The 20,256-nt window shown below is 37.1% G+C and overlaps 1 protein-coding gene across 3 annotated transcripts in view; it reads left to right on the top strand.

Moving 5' to 3' along the window:
* The window catches only part of LOC106869186 (histone deacetylase 6), a 36,745-nt gene that overhangs the window by 4,461 nt on the left and 12,028 nt on the right, over window positions 1–20,256 (top strand). For 2 of the 3 annotated variants that reach the window (XM_014914816.2, XM_014914815.2), the window contains exons 3-21: window positions 676–820; window positions 1,487–1,624; window positions 2,840–2,911; window positions 3,438–3,463; window positions 3,976–4,077; window positions 4,951–5,019; window positions 5,466–5,592; window positions 6,163–6,228; window positions 7,579–7,638; window positions 10,637–10,726; window positions 11,169–11,275; window positions 11,707–11,832; window positions 12,428–12,574; window positions 13,346–13,399; window positions 15,369–15,423; window positions 15,750–15,797; window positions 18,142–18,167; window positions 19,006–19,080; window positions 20,000–20,068. In XM_014914816.2, the coding sequence (XP_014770302.1) occupies window positions 676–820; window positions 1,487–1,624; window positions 2,840–2,911; window positions 3,438–3,463; window positions 3,976–4,077; window positions 4,951–5,019; window positions 5,466–5,592; window positions 6,163–6,228; window positions 7,579–7,638; window positions 10,637–10,726; window positions 11,169–11,275; window positions 11,707–11,832; window positions 12,428–12,574; window positions 13,346–13,399; window positions 15,369–15,423; window positions 15,750–15,797; window positions 18,142–18,167; window positions 19,006–19,080; window positions 20,000–20,068 (1,602 nt within the window). Of the gene's footprint in view, window positions 1–675; window positions 821–1,486; window positions 1,625–2,839; window positions 2,912–3,437; window positions 3,464–3,975; window positions 4,078–4,950; window positions 5,020–5,465; window positions 5,593–6,162; window positions 6,229–7,578; window positions 7,639–9,405; window positions 9,466–10,636; window positions 10,727–11,168; window positions 11,276–11,706; window positions 11,833–12,427; window positions 12,575–13,345; window positions 13,400–15,368; window positions 15,424–15,749; window positions 15,798–18,141; window positions 18,168–19,005; window positions 19,081–19,999; window positions 20,069–20,256 lie in introns of all 3 variants that reach the window. The other variant, XM_052974938.1, reaches the window with a different exon arrangement.

Below are 20,256 nucleotides of genomic sequence, written 5' to 3'. Positions count from 1 at the left end.
TAAGTGACATTTTCTTTTCCTCTCATACTTTATCATGAACATCAGTTTTATCTGTTGCATCTTAGATGTTGGAATGAGATGATTGGGCACAGCTGTTCGGATGCTGATGATTTGGCAGGGCTGTGTGGACAGTTAGCTTCTTGTGACAACAGTACATTTTGGTGCTAAAAGCTGACACACACATCAAATTAAATACGCATCCAAAAGAGCTACTAATAGTTTCATGCTATTGTGATACTTAAACAGTCATATTCATGAAATATGCTATGTATCTTAAAGCAGTTTTCCAGGCTCTGTTTATGCACTATATGTATAAAACTGTTTATCACTATGTAACTGATCATCACTGTTATGTTTCCCTCGGACTGACTCGCAGAGATAACACAACGAGTTATACAATTTAATTATTACATTTATTGTTCAATTACATACAAAGAACGCACTCACCCAATGTTCGTTATGAATAAACAAAAATCATGTCCGCCATATATATATCAATGACATTTTACTACGACAGTCCCACAAGACAACAACAATGAAACAATGAACTCAGACGAACCACATGACACACGGAACGTCAGACGATTTACATATCTAACAGTCCATATAACAATCACTCTCTCTATAGCTTTCTTATTGCTGTATAACCGACTGCTCTGTTTTTGAATGTTTTAGTTCAACTGGTTTCATTTACAACCCAGAAATGACCAAACATGAGTGTTTTTGGATCCCTGACTTTACAGAACAGCCACAGCGAGTTATCCAGGCCTTTAAACGATGTAATGAACTAAACCTTATTGACAGATGTCAACAACTTGATGTAAGAATTAACTACTTTGTTACCATATTTCTGTGGAAACATGATTTTTGTTTTAATTAATTTAAAAAATAATAAAGAATTTTGTAAAATAGCTTTGTCAATATTAAGTTGGCATTTGAAAAAATAAATAAATTGACATGAAATTTTGATGGAAGGTTTTCATTAAGATCACTTAAGAACTGGCAGTTAGGATTCACCATTTAGTATTCAGATTTATCTGTGAAATTTATGCTTATTTCTTCACCACACGTAACTCCCTCATACACTATGCCTAGCTCTCACTCCCCAATCCTGTCCTCACACCCGTTTCTCTGTATCATTGCTATCCAGTAGCCTCCACCTCAACTCCAGACATACCCAGGTCTTTTGTCACTTACTCACACTCCCTTCACAATATCCTGTCACTTATATATATTATGGCATTTGAAACTCAAGGTTGAGTAAAGGAAGAGAGAGATATCGATGGTGGCAAGTGCCAGGGCATAATATATTCTGATCCCTGCTCCTTGGGAGTATGTCTGGCATTTTGCCACCATCTCTATCCTGCTGTCTCCCACCCTCCTTCTCCTGCACTTCCCTCAGGTTGGTTAGGGTTAGGGTTAAGCAAACACATACACTTGTTATTTAAACAATGGTTACATTCTGAGATTCTTTTTTCACTTTCAGAGTTGCGTGGGAACAGAAGAAATGGCACTTTTACAACACAGCAAAAATTTGATTGATGCTCTGATTAAAACAGAGGAAATGGATAACGAGGAATTAAAAGAGTTTTCCACTAAATACGACAGTCTTTACTTTCATAAGGTAAAGTGTAATTTCAGTATATTTTTTTATAAAATGAAACATTACAAGCATATATAAACATGCCAGTGAACACCCACAAAGACTTGTGACGTCGATAGGTCCATGACCTTTTGACTTTACTCCTAACACTGCCAGGCATAATACAGTTCTAATACAGAATTTTTTCTGGAAGTAACGAAGAGGCTTTTTCCATAAACTGTTTTAAATATAAATACAAATGAAATTCCAGATGTTAGCATGTCGACGCAGTAATGGCAGTTTAACTAAGGGAGAAGACTTTTGTTTCTTCTTGCTGAAATAATGTGTTTCTACATAGTATGCTTATTTAAAAAAAATAGATTTAAGACATTTGATATTTTTAAATACATTACATCGCATTTGTTGTAGGAAGAAATGTATTTTTATAGTTCTATGGTCTGTTTTAAAGCTGGTTTTAGTATCAAATGTAGCGGCTAAATATTAAACGGAAATATTACACTCATATAAGTTATCTCCTCTGAGTATTAAGCAATTTGCTTCGTGAAGGATTAATTTGGGTAACAGCAATATTTGAGGAACCAAAAACGAGTGGGAGGAATATATGAGTGTATACTACATGAGATGCATTTGCCAAATTTGTATCTATATCAATTTTACAGGTTATTTTTTTATTGTTTCGTATATCTATGTCATAAACGTTTAAAGGTTAGTTGTCTCCTCCTGAATTTTCGTTCCTGTCAGCTCAACTTTGACCCAACATATCTATGATCAAAAGTGTTCCAACCGTGACAATCCCATCTTTAATTTAGACACTTTGTTTTATAGTTGTTAACTGGAGGAAGATTTGGATAGGATTTATTAGCAAGTAGCTCAGAGTACTTTATTTATCGACCCCGAAAGGATGAAGGGCAAAGTCGACCTCGGCAGAATTTGAACTTAGAGCGTAACGGCAGACGAAATACCGCTAAGCATTTCACCTGGCGTGCTAACGTTTCTGCCAGCTCGCCGCCTTGTGTGGTAAGAAGCAAGCTTCTTACCACACAACTACTTCTGCACTTATATACTTTAAAATAAGAAGTTTTGAATCATAGAACCCAAGGTCTTGGGTGAGTTGGTGTCATAGAATCAAAAGTGTTGGTCACAGGTAGGTTGGTGTTGTAGAAGTAAAGGTGGTGACCTCAGGTGGGCTGGTACCATAAGAGTTGAATTTTATTTCTTTTCTCCTTACCATTGCAGGACACTAACAAATGTGCTTGGATAGCACTTGGCTGTACAGTGAAACTCGTTGATAAAGTTATTGAAAATAAGGTAAGAGACTTTCTTAAAGAAATATTTATCTGAAAAGAGGATGCAGTGAGGAATAAGTTTAACTGTTGGCATCTTGCAACACATATGATGCATCATCCAACACATTAAACGACTCTCACAGCATATACACTGTGCAGTCGTCCTCGCAACCATTATAACACTTACACCACATTACCATAATTCAACAAACAAATACAGCTCATTGTATTGTACATAAACTATACAACAAGCAGAAGAATCATTAAAATACCTTCACTACAACCGCCACCACCGTCTTCAGCAGGAACAGTACCAATAGCAGCAGAAACGGTAAAACCAATCCTACAACAAAGTAAAACAGATTTCATATATGCACTAACAATTCTACGTCCTCAAAATATAATATTGCATACACACCTGCGTGAGTATATATGTGATGCAACTGAAACTGACACGAAACTGTTGAAAATGATGATGTTGATGGTAGCAATACAATTATTCCTGAATGTTCTGTGATTATTATTATTATTATTTCTCTTATTCACAGATAAGGAATGGGTTTGCCTTAGTGAGGTAAGAGTAAAATCCTTTATTTTATTTGCATGTCTATGTTAAAAATGGTGGGGAGTTTGCATGGCAACTTTGAGTTAGCTCAATTGAAAAGCGTATATATATATATATATATACACAGTCATATATATTAATGAACAATTCGTGACTTTTCTTGTACAGGAGTGGGGTAGTGGATAGTAGTGGTAGTTAATTAATTATCTTCTCTGGTACAGAATGTTTGCTTGCTCATTAAATCTTTTGTTGTTTCTAGGAATGACCTCTATCTCTTGCGCCACCACCACCACCACCACTGCTGTCACCACCACCACCACTACTACCACCGTGACTAATATTATTTCTGTTTAATCTCTGTCCTTCCTCAAACCTCCATACACTCCAGTTTGCTGCCACCATCACCACCACAACCATCGCCATACTGCAACCACCATCACCACCACCACCACCACAACACCGCCACCACCATGTACTCTATAATTCACCTACAATTCTCTCTCCTTCTCTGTCCTTCCCAGACCTCCAGGCCACCATGCCCTCTACAATGAGTTCTGTGGTTATTGTTATCTCAATAATGTAGGAATCGCTGCTGCCCATGCTTTATCAAAGGGAGTTGAAAGGTAAGAATTTATCATAAATAAAGGGCCTAAGAGTCAACAAAGGACCTTATTAATAAAACATTTTGTTTCTTATCTAGACACTGTGTCTCCAATTATTGTAAATAAAGATTTTGACCCAAAAGTTTTTAATACATACATATTCAAGAGATAATTAAGTACTTTATTAAGGTGTAGGCATGGCTGTATGGTTAAGGAGTTTGCTTCCTAACCGCATGGTTTTGGGTTCAGTCCCGCTGTGTGACACCGTGTATGTAAACTTGGTAAATGGAAATTGAAAGAAGCTCATGGTATGTGTATGTGTGTATGTATATATATGTCATCATCATCATCATCGTTTAATGTCCGCTTTCCATGCTAGCATGAGTTGGACTATATGTATACATACAGACAGACAGACAGAGAGAGAGAGAGAGATATACACATACATAAAAACCCCCTTCCATCATGAATGACCATGGGATTGCATCTAGGAAGTTCCCCTCGGAAACACAAATCCAGGCAAGATTGCTTATGGAAGATGAGCAGTTTTCCATGCATACCAGCCTCCCCTCTCTGTGCCACTGGTGTTATTCAAGGCAAAGGCCAATACAGTTTGGCGCTAGTGATGTCGCAATTCATTTCTACAGCTGAGTGAACTGATGCAACGTGAAATAAAATGTCTTGCTCAAGAACACAACACACAGCCCAGTTTAGGAATTGAACTCATTACCTCATGAATGTAAGCCCAATGCTCTAACCACTGAGCCATGTGTCTTCACCTACATATACACCTACATATATAGCATGATATTTCACTGTTGTATACTTGTGTCCCATAATCAAATATGCTGACTCTGTTTTTTTGTAATTGATTATTATCTTGTTAATTAACAGGATCCTGATTGTTGACTGGGACGTTCATCACGGCCAGGCTACACAGTACAGTTACTATGACGATCCGCGGTAAGTAACAACAGAAAGATTACTTTACTGTTTCTTGTTTAACCCTAGGTCTGCCCTCATCCAGCAGACCTTTGATCAGTGACATTTTTAGCTGTAACTGTCACACCTCATAGTGTATTATATAACTTTTTCTGAAATATTAGGATATGAAGTGAAGGAAATTTGGCCGATATTTCATTTACACAACCATACATACACACAAGTTCACATATACATGTACACACATATTGATGTAATCCTTTTTGCTCATACATACACACACACTCACACAGACACATACATATGCACACACACACACACAAACATTGATATAATTTTGTCTCCTTGTTGTTGTTGTTCTATGTGTGTCTTATATTTCTCCATCAATTTTAATCAACATGGATATTCACATACACACACACATACACACACATTGGTATAACCCTGTCTTCTTGTCCTTCTACCAGTGTCTTATACTTCTCCATCCACCGTTACCAAAATGGACAATTCTGGCCCTGTTTACGACAATCTGACTACGACTTTGTAGGAAAAGGTCCTGGGCTTGGCTTTAACATCAATGTTCCTTTAAACAAGGTAAGGATCATCATCATTAGCATCATCATTATCATCATTATTAAATTCATCATCAAGGCGGGTGAGCTGGCAGAATCGTTAGCACGCCGGGCGAAATGCTTAGTGGTATTTCATCTGTCTTTACATTCTGAGTTCAAATTCCACCGAGGATCCAGTCTTTTTGTAAATAATTAATAAATAATAATTGATGCAAATCAATTGTTGTTCATCAATATTATCTCCATTTTCTGTTTTCTTATTACACACACACACACACATGTTATGTATACTTTTTATATACACTGTTTTATGCATCTCTCTGGACTTCCATATGCACATCTCTGCATCCTATATATACCTGTATATTTACAGTATTTACAATTTATACACAGCTTTATACACCCCTGTAGATTTCCATATACACCTCTATGCACACTGCATTTACCTGTATAAATGCATGTTATTTAACTCTTTATGCACACTGTTCTTTGTACCTCTATGCTCCTCTGTATACACCCCTTTACACTCTATATACACCCCTTTACACTCTATATACATGTTCTAGAACACTGCTATGTTCTTTATTTCTAGATTGGATTAACAGAATCAGATTATCTTGCCATCTTCCATCATATTTTGATGCCAGTTGCCTATGAGGTAAGCTATCGCTCATTTCATCTCCTTGTCTCTTTGAATTCACATCAAATATATATTAAAAATATGTATTGGTCAACTAACAGGGTATATATTGCAGGTTGACTGACAAGGTATGTATGTATGTATGTATCTCTATAATTAAATCAATAATGGGATAAAAATCTTTTACAAGAATTTTATCAGGAAGCTAGTTTGTAAAAAATTCATATGGGAAAAAAAACCCATCATTTTTTATTCCCAAGAATATAATTATTCATTTATATTTATATAAGGGCATTATTCTGTAGTAATGACCTTATTTAAATATTGTTATATATATATATATATATATATATATATATATATATATATTCTTTTATTCTTCTACTTGTTTCAGTAATTTTACTGCGGCTGCCTTTAGTTGAACTAATCAACCCCAGGACTTATTCTTTGTAAGCCTAGTACTTATTCTATCGGTCTCTTTTGCTAAACTGCTAAGTTTCATGGATGTAAACACACCAACATTAGTTGTCAAGAGATGGTTGGGTGGGGGTAGGGGGACAAACACTAAATCACATGTGCACTAAACCACATATGTGCATATGCTTACATTTTTGTGGATGCTCGTATGAGCAAGTGTGCACATGCCATGCAATTTGTGCAAGGGGCACTTTTAATACTTTTCTCATTGTATTGCGTGTTCGTTTCTTTTTTGCATCTGAGATTTTATTTTTGATCTTCTGTTGTAAATGAAGGCATTTCCTTCATTTTGCGAATCAACTGAGATTTATATTTACTGTTATATATTTTATGTGTGTGTGTTGATATGTTTCTAGCCTTATAATTTAAGCTCTACTGTTTTTACTTTTAAATTTTTACTTTTTCGTTTTCCATTTTTTAACCTTCCACATCTTCTATATGCTTCCTTCTCAACAGAAATATGGTAACTAATGGATTGAAATGATCTGAATTATAACATTCCCATAAGATTTCGCATAAATTTATGTTCCAAATACCAACTTAATAAGGAACAAAGTCATTCCAATAAATTCTTCAGTATTTTCAAAATTATTTAAAAAAAAAAAAAGAAAGTAGCACAAAAATATGGTTTAAAATATTATGAGAGAAATATGGTAAAAAAAAAGAAAGAGGTTAAATATCTAGAATGGTTTTTCCATGGTCTAAATTCTTTAGTTTTCCCCCTGATATTCTCTAATCAAAATCAAAATACTGAGAAAGACAAATGCAACACTGAAATATATATAAATGTTATTGATGACCAAACTTGTATAATTTGTATATAATTGTTTTCTGTTTGTTTGTTTGTTTTAATTCTGTGTACATGTGTTATATTGTGATGTTCGATTTCAGTTTGATCCTCAATTGGTTTTAATATCCTCTGGTTATGATGCAGCCCTTGGATGCCCTGAGGTATGCTGTTCAGTCATCTGCTCATCATTAAAACCTTCTCTCTGTATATCTTACTCAGCTAAACATAAGTAATAACTATTATTAAACAGATTAATGTATTATATACATACATACATATATATATATATCGATATTTACATACATACATACTTACATTTATATATCTATAGTGTGCAGTTAATAAACTGTCGTCTTAATTATGCAAAAATGAAAATAACACTGACATCTCATTTTAACAGATATATTTACAAAAACTGCGTAAAAATATCTTGAAACACTAAAGAGTAAATTTATTCAATAAATCAGTCAATGTTGTTGACTGCATTTTACATAAAGCCATTGCTTTATAAGATTTGTTCAGAGTTGCCTCCCTTAGGTACCTTCCATTGATAAAAACCAATTAACTTGAAACATCAATGTCTGGGAGTCCTGATATATGGTGGCGCTGAACAAATAAGGTGTTTACTCACCTTTATACCATAAGAGAAATATTTTTCTTTATGCTAACTGCAGTGAATTTACTTTTTAGCAGTTGAAATATTCCACAAACATATTTTAACTAACCTAAACTTTGCTTATGCCTAAACACTGCTTAGCACTAATATTTATATATATATATATATATATTCAATTATTTATGTAGCTTGGTGGGATGGTGGACATGGTAGGTAGCATGGTGGACTGAATGCCTTGTCTTGTAGCATTTGTTATGTTTTGTGATCAAGTCTTTGTAACTAGCAGTCAGTAATATTAACTATCACCATTTTGACATTTATTACCACCACCACCATTATTATCATCACCACCACACAACTACCACAACCTCTAGATCCAACACAACTGTCGTTGCTAACGCCACCCCCACAACCTCTAGTTGTAACACCACCCCTACCGTCATCACTAACACCAGCGCCACCATCACAACAACCTCCAATCCTCCTCACCATCCTCACTAACACCACCACTACCACAACCTCTAGTTCCAACACTACCAGCACCACTGTCATTGCTAATACCACCACCCCTACCATCATCACTAACACCACCACCATCACAAGCTCCAGTTCCCCCCACCACCATCATTGCTAACACCACCACTGTGAACATCACCACTACTTCCACCACTACCACCACCCTACCACCACCAACCGTCTTTAACTATCTTTTACTACCACTACAGTTACCATATGTCAACTATGCCTTTCATCATTTTAGGCTTGTTAAAATTAAGTACCTGTCATATACTGGGACGGTCCATTGTATCAATCACCCCTACCACTCCTTAAATTAGCCTGCTTTGTGTCTAAATCAGAAACGATTATCATTTTAAGGCAATGAACTGGCAGAGTCATTAGTGTTGGGAAAAAATGCAATGTCTCCTCTGACTCATTATGTTTTGAGTTCAAATTCTGCGGTGTAATTTCTGCCTTTCATCCACCGAGGTCGACTTTACCTTTTTATCCTTTTTATCCTTTAAGTACCAGTGAAATACTGGGGTTGATGTAATCAACTAATTCCTTTCCCCCAAATTTGAGGCCGTGTGCTTCCAGTAGAAAGGATTATTATTATTATTATTATTATTATTATTACGGTGGCATGGCAGAAATATTAAGGAATATTTTTTACCATTTAAGCATTTCTCAGGATCCATTTGAGGTAATTTGCAGCACAACCCAGAGATTTTGAGGTCAACACAATCTAAACTTCCCAATGTATTCACCCATATTCAACTTTTCAGTTTCTTTTTGTTCCTTTTTCGGCTTCTAGTTCAATCCCCAGCTTGTCCTCATCTCTGCAGGATTTGATTCGGCATTTGGTGACATCAAGGTACCGTGTACTAATGTGCTCTTCCTTTTACTCAAGCCTTCCTTCCTCAAGTAAGGTGAAGTCCATTTTTTTGCAGAGGAAATACTATGGATGATGACGATGACGATGGAACTGGTGGTGGTGGTATTAATGGCAGCAAGGGTGATGGTGATGTTAGTGGTGATGATCGTAATGGTTGTGGTGGTGGTGGTGGTATTAGTGATGATGTTGGTATGATGATGGTGATGGTGATGATGATAGTGGTGGTGTTGATGATGATGATGGTAATGGTGATGATGATAGTGATGATGATAATGGTGTTAATGAATTAATGTCTAAAACACTACAATCTATTGGTGTTGGTCTCATGTCTCTCAATCACCTTTGGAATTGGTTTTTACCGATATACAGAAAGGATGCTAATATGCTTGTGTTCTTCAGACATTCACTTCACAATCACATAACATTTCATCTCACTATAAGACATGTTTGCTAACTGTCTTTTTCTATAGCCTTCTGCTTACCAATATCTTGTCAGTGGAATTGAGTGGAGTGGAAGTGTGTGTGTGTAACCTTTTTGATATCAACCCGCCTGAAACCACCCCTGGCTCTGTAGGAGAAATGTCTTGTTTCCAAAAGTTCTGAATTAAAATCTTCCACCAAAACTTAGTCACAATTTATGTTCCTAACACTAGCTTAATGATAACTAAGTTATTTTACTAAATTCTTTGTCATATTTAAAATTAATTGAAAGAAACACAGAGCATCTCAACAGAAATATGGTAACAAAAGGGTTAACCAAAACTGATAAATATGGGGTTAGTTTAGGAAATGTCTTTGCATAGTAATATTTTAATTATTTATAACAAGAGAGAAATATGTTCTATTAAATCTCTGAGCAAGAGAAAAACAATATCAGTGCAGAATTGTAAAATATATATACATATATATTTTTATGGATAAGCTAGTATAGATGTTCTAATATATATATTTTAATGGATAAGCTAGTATAGATGTTCTAATATATATATTTTAATGGATAAGCTAGTATAGATGTTCTAATATATATATTTTTATGGATAAGCTAGTATAGATGTTCTAATATATATATTTTTATGGATAAGTTAGCATATATGTTCTTTAAATAATACTGTTAATATCTTGTGCTTTAAACATGTTATTCTTTTTCTAGGGTCAAATGAGTGTGTCCCCTATGGCTTATGCTCATTTTACACATATGCTGTCTACTTTAGCCAATGGAAAAATTTGTACTATCCTCGAGGTAAGTTACAGTATTTCATAGCCTTCCATCTGATTCCATTAAGGCTGCCTGACAAAGATTAACCTTGAATTCTAACTGTGCACGTGCACTAAGTTTTAACGTTCTAGCTCACTTCTGCTGTTTACAGCAGTGCTTGGAAGGAAGGTGTGTAGCATGTGATCATTACATTGACCATGATAGAAAGAGTACCTCTGTAATTATTTCTATCTAAAGCATCACCTTTACCTTTTTTGCTTACCCTCTGGCAATCTCATTAAGCTTACCTTTCAATGTGCCAATATTAAGTGTGCCAACTCAAAGTGTGGGCTGACAAGACCCATGGATGGGGACAGCATTTTGCATTTCTCTCTATCGTACTTTTCTCTCTCTCTTTCTCTCCCCTCCACCTCTCTCACTCTTTGTGTGCCCCTCTCTAAATACCAGTAATTATTCACTGTTTCAGGGTGGTTACTGTCTGAAATCTCTGGCTGAGGGTGTGGCCTATTCCATAAAGAGTCTTTTAGGTGATCCTTGCCCTGATTTGGGACCACTGGCGCCTCCTTCAGACAGGTAAGCTTTACTTCGAATATTCCTACTCTTCCAATCAGGTCATCATCCCCACCACCATCGTCGTCGTCATTATTGTCAGACCTATGACCAAATGTATTTCAACAGCAACTATCAAATCCTTTATTCTGGTATAGTGTATCTAGGACTACATTATTTAATGTAGCCTTCTTTGGACTACATTATCTAATGTAGCCCTAGGTCAAACCTGAACCAGCCGGCCTATGATCAAAAGTATTCAAGAAGGGTGTGGATGAATGTGGGGATGGTCACAGTTGGAGCACTTTGATCATAGATCTCCCAAATCACGACTGACCTGGGGTTAAAACCACAGCAACAACATCAATAACTGCCGACTCAACACATCATGCTAGAAATAGCAGCTGCAGTCTGTTTCAAACCACACACCTTACCCTTACGTTTTTCTGTTACAGTGTAGCTGAGAGTATCTTGAATGTCATCAAAGTACACCGGAACTATTGGTCCCGACTGCGGCACCAGAGTTATTGGCAACATCCTGATGAGTGTGCCTACCCTGATCTTTTGACTATGCCACCCAAGTAAGCTTTAATTTCATTCTTTTTTTTTTTGATGTGGTAAGGGACATTTGTCCTGTTTTAGTCTGGTCTCTAATTTTTGTCTGTCATCCACTCTTCTCTTCCTACCTCTCTCCCTCGACCCCTCCCTCTCTCACAACCCTCCCTTTCTCCCACCTTTCTCTCTCTCAACCCTCCTTCTCTCCCACCTTCTTCTGTCCCAACCTTCCCTCTCTCCCACCTTCCTCTGTCTCAACCCCTTCCTTTCTCTCAACCCTTCCAGCTCTCACCTCCTTCCTTCCCTCCCCTTGCACTTCTTTCCCCTCTCCCTTCCCTCACCTCCCACCTCACCCTCTCTCACCTCCCACCTCACCCTCTCTCACCTTCCTCTCTCTCTCTCTCTCCTGCTCATCTCCCACCCTTTCTCTCTCTTTCACAACTTGACAAAATTATCTTCCTTCAATAAAAACGATAATGTCACCGTACCCTTATTGTTGAAATTCAATTAACAAAACAAGGATACAACATATAAACACATACAGACACATACAAACACATAGCAAGTATTTTGTAATGTATTTAATACATTTTTTTTTAATATTTTTTTTTTTACTTTTAGAGAAGGTGTGATATTTTGTACAGAAGAGAACCAACCTGATGCTCATATTTTGACCAATGAGATACTTCCATTAGAAGAGGTGGAGATGTGTGACAAACTGCTTAATGAAATGATTCAGTCACAGCCTACAGACGTTCCCACTATAAGGTAAACAGGTTTATGAACTGGCCTTTACTCCTGGATGCGTTCTCAGAAAACTAGAGATTTACTATAAGAAGGTGCATGGCTCTGTGGTTAGAGCACTGCGTTTACAGTCATGAGATTGTGACACCACCACAAGTCACACACACACACACATGCACATGCATATATAATCTTCTTTTGAATGGGGAACCATGAAGCAGATGTAGGTATAAATAATAGTCTATAATTATTAGGTTAATTTTGAGAGAAAAAAGTTGAAGGTTGCTCTTGGAACTTGAACCCACACCTCCTGTAAACATGACTGCTGTTCTACCATTGGACCAAACCAATCCTTTGAATTTCTCTATCTTATGACATTGATAATATGTGTGTGTTAAGGTGGCAAGCTGACAGAAATGTTAGCACGCCAGACGAGTCTTCTTGACTTCTTCCACATTGCTTGGCAAATGCTGGTTTGTTTACATCCTCATGACTTAGCAGTTTGTGAGAAAGACTGATAGAATAAGTGCTAGACTCATAAAAAATAAGTACCAGGGTTGGCTCGTTTGACTTAAAGCATTTGAAAAGGGTGCTCCAGCATGGCCTTGCTCCAATGACTGAAACAAATTTAAAGATATTTCCAGTTCTTGTGACAAATCTTCAAACTCTCATCAGACTAGAATCTTTTTTTTTAATTTCATTTTTGTTTCTTTTTTTTTTTAACATCTATTTATTTATTCTTTTCCTTAAAATTTGTTTAATTAAATCCTTTTTGTTAATAAATCTATTTTACAGAACTGCTGTTTGTTTCGACCCCAGCATAGAAACTTTCAAAGACCTTTCTCACAAGTAAGTTTCCCCTTTTCTTCTTCTGATCAACATTTTTCATTACCACCACCACTGCCAACACTGTCATTGCTACCACCACCATCATTTTATATTCCTTTTTGTTGCTGTTGTTGTTGTTGTTCCTGCTACTACTACTACTACTATTAGTAGTAGTAGTAGTAGTAGTAGTAGTGGTGGTGGTGGTGGTGGTGGTGGTGGTGGTTGTTGTCTTTTAATCTGGAGTGTTTTCCATTTTCGCCAACCTTTGTCTTTCACATAATTGCCGGAAGAGAAGACAAACATGTGATGCCTTTTGGGCATGTCTTGACCAGTTGACCACCACCCCCACTCCCACCCCACCAGCGACTACATCATCACTATCAATGACACCACTAATAACAACAACAACAAAACACCACCAACACATAATGATAATAATAATGATAATATTAATAATAATAATAATAGTAATAATAATGTCCCCTAAAACAGTTCAGTCAACTTCCTCAATCAATCTGCACAGCTGCAGTCTTTTTGTTTGATATTTATTTGTTTTGTTTTGTGATTTTTTTATAGTTTTGTTGTGTTTGTTTTATGCCACTTGTTGTTTTTATTGCAGTTGTGTTCATTGATGCTAGCAGTGGTGGTGGTGGTGGTGGTGATTATGGCATAGATAGTAGCGATGATGATGGTGTGTTGGTGATGTTCTACTGGTGGTAGCAGGGGGTGCTGACAACGATGATGATGATGAGGATGATGATGATGATGATGATGGTGATAATGGTGGGGTTTGGGCTCAGAAAGCAGTGCAACTTTTAATGTAACACTGAGATTGCATCCTTGTTACTGCTTCCGATGGTTTCTTCGTAAACATACACATACACACACATGCGCACTCACACACACGCACATGCATGTGTGTGCATGTGTCTTAACCATGTCTTAAACCTTTAACCTTGGTTCCTTCTTGTGAAGCACCATCATACTTAAACCGTTCTTATTTCTTTATTGCCCACAAGGGGCTAAATACTTAACCATTCTTATTGTAATACTTCAAGAATTCTTTATAATATGGGCACAAGGCCAGCACTTCTGAAGTGGGTGGGTGGGTTTTGGATTGGTTGACACTTCTGAGCCCAAAATTTCGCTGCAACTGTATTTTATTGACCCAGAAAGGATAAAAAGCAAAGTCACTCCTGGTGGGATTTGAACTCAGAATTTAAAAAAATGGAACAAAATATCACAAACCATTTTGTCCGATGCTCTAACGATTCTGCCAATCCATTCCACTGTGTTTTGGTAATTCTTTCTACTATAGGCACTGGTGTGGCTGTGTGGTAAGGAGTTTGCGTCTCAACCACATGGTTCTGGGTTCAGTCTCACTACATGCCACCTTGGGCAAGTGTCTTCTACTACTATAGCCCCGAAAAGGGTTTCAGGGAGTAGCGTCCTGCCTTCCTGAGCTAGTTTTCCACCACATTTCTTAAAAATCATGGTAGAGGCCTTGATCTCGGGATCACTCATGTCTAGAAACTGAGGTTGGGGGTAAGGAAGGGCATGCTCCTCATTGAAAAACCAGCTTCACAAAAGCCTTATGATAGCAAAGGAGAATGGGCACCAACCAGCCCAAAGGTTGGAGTGGGCTGCACCTGCCTACCTTGGTTACTATGGCATTGAGGTAGATCCGGCCAGCCCTGTTAACAGGGACAAATCCTGGATTTAAAACACTGATGATGATAGTGGTATATATATATATATATATATATATATATATATATATATATATGCACACATACAAGGGGTTTATGAAAAGTTTTGGGCCTTGAAGTCTTGTACTTTCATCAGAAGTCTTGTACCATGTTTTCTTTTTTTGAGACTGAAGACTTTTCATACACTCCTCATATATGTGTGTGTTTATGTATATCATGCCATATACATACACTCCAGACACACACACATATAATCTCCTCGTATTTTTTTTTCATTCCAGATTGCAAGGTTTCTCCCGATTCCAAAAGTTATTGCCACGGTTACATGTAATTGAGGTAATGTTGATTCTTCTGTCTGTTTGTGTGTACATATATTTGTGCCAGGTGTTGAGAGTCTGTCTGTCTGTCTGTCTGTCTCTCTCTCTCTATCTCTCTCTCTCTCTCTCTCTCTCTCTCTCTCTCTCTCTCTCACACACACACATACAGAAATTTGTTATGTTCAGATCTGCTGAATGATGAACTTTGCCATGTCTAGATACATCCAAGATACATCCAAGATACATCTTATATATGTCATCACAGTGTCCCTATGACCCCCATCAAGGAGATAAGGGTCCACGAAGATAAGCAAAAGACCTTACATATTTTGTTTTCTTTTCCAGAACACTGACAATGCCTCTGAATTGGTTCACCCAATGATAGAACGGAAGGTAATTAGCCTGCGTTTTTATATTTCAGAAATGTAAAAAGGATAAATTGTTCTCTCGTGACATACACAACAGCAACTAGCATATTTTCATTTGAATATGCCAGAATGTTTGAAGAATATATATGTAAATCATCATTTTAGATCTCACTGTAACCCATTAGCATTTAACCCTTTTTTTTACTATATTTCTGTTGAGATGCTCTGTGTTTCTTTCAATCAATTTTAAATATAACAAAGAATTTAGTAAAATAGCTTAGTTATCGTTAAGCTAGTGTTAGGAACATAAATTGTGACTAAGGTTTGGTGGAAGATTTTAATTCAGAACTTTTGAAAACAAGACATTTGTACTACAGAGCCAGAGGTGGTTTCTGCCAGGTTGGTATCGAAAAGGTTAAACCAGCCACATCTGACCGAAATATTCTACCTGTTTTAAGTTCAAACCAGCTAGATCCAGCCTCTAACATCTATCCTATAATGTCATTTTAAAAATCTCTAAGCTACATAAAAATATATGATTAATTATAAACAGTGAGATAAAAGGCATTACATTTGATAAAATTATGTGGATACCAAAGAATTAAACAGAGCAAATAGCAATTTTTTTTTTTATCAGTTGGCAGATACCAGCATTGATCAGCAAATAATTCATTTGCTGAATTATAAACAGGCGCAAGAGTGACTGTGTGGTAAGTAGCTTGCTTACCAACCACATGGTTCCGGGTTCAGTCCCACTACGTGACACCTTGGGCAAGTGTCTTTTACTATAGCCTCGGGCCAACCAAAGCTTTGTGAGTGGATTTGGTAGATAGAAACTGAAAGAAGTGTTTGTGTGTCTGTGTTTGTCTCCCCAACATCACTTGATGACCGATGCTGGTGTGTTTACGTCCTGTAACTTAGCAGTTCAGCAAAAGAGACCAAAAGAATAAGTACTAGGCTTACAAAGAATAAGTCCTGGGAACTAAAGGTGATGCTTCAGCATGGCCACAATCAAATGACTGAGACAAATAGAAGAATAAAAGAATAGCACTAGTGGCTTGTTTAGAGGCAATGGTCCTGGGACTTCTGGCTGACAAAACACGACATGTCAAACATATTGTACCAACAAACCAAGTGTGTTATAAACACATTGTTGCTATACAAGGAAGAAATTGTTGTAACATATGCAACAGTGACTGACATATTTTCTTTTGAGTTTGCTGGAATGTCTTTAGAACTAAACTGCAAATCATCGTTTTTCAGTCTAGTTCACTGATGAACATTACTTTGTGACATTGCGATATGAGTGTGAGATTTTTGTTGTTGTTGTTGTTGTTATTGTTGCTACTGCTGTTGTTACTGTTGCTGCTGCTGTCGCTATTGTTAACACTGCTATTTTTGCTGCTGTTGTTGTTGTTGCTGCTGCTGCTGCTGTGATTGTTGCTCTGAGACCAGATGTGGTTTTGCAGTTTGACAAGACCAAGAAACTGATTCATGATTGAGCTTACATTCCCATGGGAAGAAGGGTGTGATCAGACCCATGAACCTCTTATTGTTGTTGTTGCTGTTACTACTGATGATGTTGTAGTTCTCTGAGGCCTCCATGAGACAAAGTAGACCTTACACCTACACATATATACACATATATACACAAGCTTGGTGAAGGCTTTTATTTTTCTTGGAGGAAGACCAATAATTGTCTTTGTATATGAGTCTTCCTTCCCCATCCAAACTACTGTTGTTTATTCAAAGGAAAAGTCACCACCTTAGAATCCAGCAAGACAACAGTTCAAGTTAGTAGCTTAGCAGTTCAACTTAACAACTTAGCAGTTTAAATATAGAAGTTAGTCGTCCAGCTTAGCAGCTTTAGCACTTCAACTTAGCTGCAGTCCAACCGAGCAAGTTAACGGTCCAGCTTAGCAGTCCTGCTTAGTAGTCCAGCTTAGCAGTCCAGCTTAGCAATCCAGCTTAGTAGTCCTGCTTAGCAATCCAGCTTAATAGTCCAGCTTTACTATTAGGTTAGCAGTCCAGCTTAGCTGTTCCACTTAACAACTTAACAGTCCAACAGAGCAGGTTAGCAGTCCTTTATTTCTTATCAAGATTTAACAACATTGAACACTTGTTAACTGAGTGCTTCAGTGGCCCAGATATTCACATGGATCATATCCAGCCTCATTGGCTTGGACTGAACTGTAGTGTTCAATCACTCTTCTAAGACATATTTTCAGCTTGATGAGAATGATGTCTCCCCACTCTATAATGTTACCTCACTTATACTGATAACACACACACACACACACACACACGCACGCGCGCACACACACACACACAAAGATTCTTTGTAATTTTCTTTCTTTTTTTTTTTCCAGATACAAAATGGTGTATTTGTTTCTCTGTAAGTAAAGTGAATGCTTTTTTTTATCTTTTATCTTTTACTCGTTTCTGTCATTGGACTGCGTCCATGCTAGAGCACCTGCTTGAAGGTCGTCAAACTAACCGACCTTTGTGCTTATTTTTGGGTCTAGTACTTATTCTAGCGGTCGAACCTCTAATTAAACTACAGAGATGTAAACAAACCAACACGGGTTGTCAAGTGATGCTGGGGGGAAATACAAAGACACACACACACATGCACACGCGAATAGTTCCACTCATTTACTATTTACCAAATTCTCTCACATGGCATTGGCTGACCTGGGGCTACAGTAGAAGATACTTTGTCCAAGTTACTGCACAGTGAGATTGAACCCAAGACAAGGTGATTGCCAAGCAAACTTCTCAGCCATGCCTGTGCCTGTACACATGAAAAATATAATGTCCCAATTATTATATTCTTTTCTACTCTAGGTACTAGGCCTGAAATTAGATCGACTCCAGTATGAAACTGGTACTTAATTTAAATACCCCAAAAGGATGAAAGACAAAGTCGACCTCAGTGGAATTCGAACTGAGAACATAAAGACAGATGAAATACCACGAAGCATTTCACCCGGCATGCTAACGTTTCTTATTTCTTTATTGCCCACTTGTAAATTTGTGTGTTGTGCAAATGTGTTAATGTGTATGAAATTGTATGTATGTTTCTGTGTGTGTATGTATGTTTGTGTGTGTGTATGTCTGAATGTTTGTGCGTGTATATATATATATGTATGTTTGTGTATGTTATTCTGTATGTGTATACTTTTAAAATATTCCTCATATTCCTCACACAATATTTTACCATTCTTCTACAGACAGAAGAACGCTGCCAGCCCCAAATCATCCTATACCATTCTACAACACCATCTTCAACACCAGCACCTTCAAAGGTAAACTTTACATCCATCTCTCTCTCTCTCTCTCTCTCTCTCTCTCTTACTTTCTCTTGTATTATCATTATTATTATTATTATTATTATTATTATTATTATTATTGAGTGAGAGAGCAGTGCATGCCATCAAAGTGACACTGGGGTAAAATATACGAAGCCCATTATACCCATCATGACTACCCGTCTGATAAGGGTACACCAAGCACATGCGTCACAACTATGTGATCTCATATCAAGATTAACAGTGCATGACCTTGCAGGTGGGGCCCAGTTAGAATTTCCTTCAGGCTGAGTAGCCCATCCTGCCCAAAAGGTCCCTGAATAAGGGTTGTTTAGGGATGCTGAACGAAACACCCATGTTTCCAAAGGTGAATTACCCAAACCCCATAGAATTCCTCTCAACACATGGTTATAGGCTCCCCCACTATTCCTGCTCCTGATCAGAGATGCACATATTGCCAGCCAAGGAGGAATATATATATCTCAGAGAAACCAGGTCACCAGCACTATGCTCCTTATGGAGTAATGTTGACTAACCTAATAGTAAAGAGAGTAAGAAAATATACAGTACAGGGGGAGAGAGTGTGCAGGGGACTGGAGAAAGGAGGGAGGGATTAATGTGAGGTATAATGAGAAAGTGAGAGATGGAGTGGTGAGTGTAGGTTGTGTAGGAGGACCCAGTGCTGTCCTCATATTCTAAGTTTCCTTCTACCAAATCCTTTCTCCCAAAGCATTGTTTGTCCAAAGTACCATGCAGTGGGACTGAACTCAAACCCATGTGACTGCAAAGCAAACTTCTTAACTAGACAGCTATGTTTGCATCTATAAATAATAAAGCAAAAAAAAAAAAATGACATATTGTTATGAATTATCTAAAATGGGTTTTTTTTTTTGTTTCATTTTTCAATCTGTTTCAGAATTCTCTATGTTGACCTCTGTCCTGACCAAGACAGTGTCAAAAATTGCATCCTCCTTATGGAGAAGGGGTAAGTTTTCCGTATCTATATTCTACTAAAGCTCTGTGATTGATTGCTTGCTTGCGTTTGTGCTTGTCTGTAATTCATTATATATATATATATGTATAAATACATATACACACATTTTATACATATACAAATATATACAAACAGATTTTATATATATATATATATATATATATATATATATATATATA

Source organism: Octopus bimaculoides, chromosome 20 (assembly GCF_001194135.2).
Source record: "Octopus bimaculoides isolate UCB-OBI-ISO-001 chromosome 20, ASM119413v2, whole genome shotgun sequence".
Lineage (NCBI taxonomy): Eukaryota > Metazoa > Mollusca > Cephalopoda > Octopoda > Octopodidae > Octopus > Octopus bimaculoides.
The sequence above is the reverse complement of the archived record's forward strand: the minus strand, read 5'-3'. Positions and strand labels throughout refer to the sequence as shown.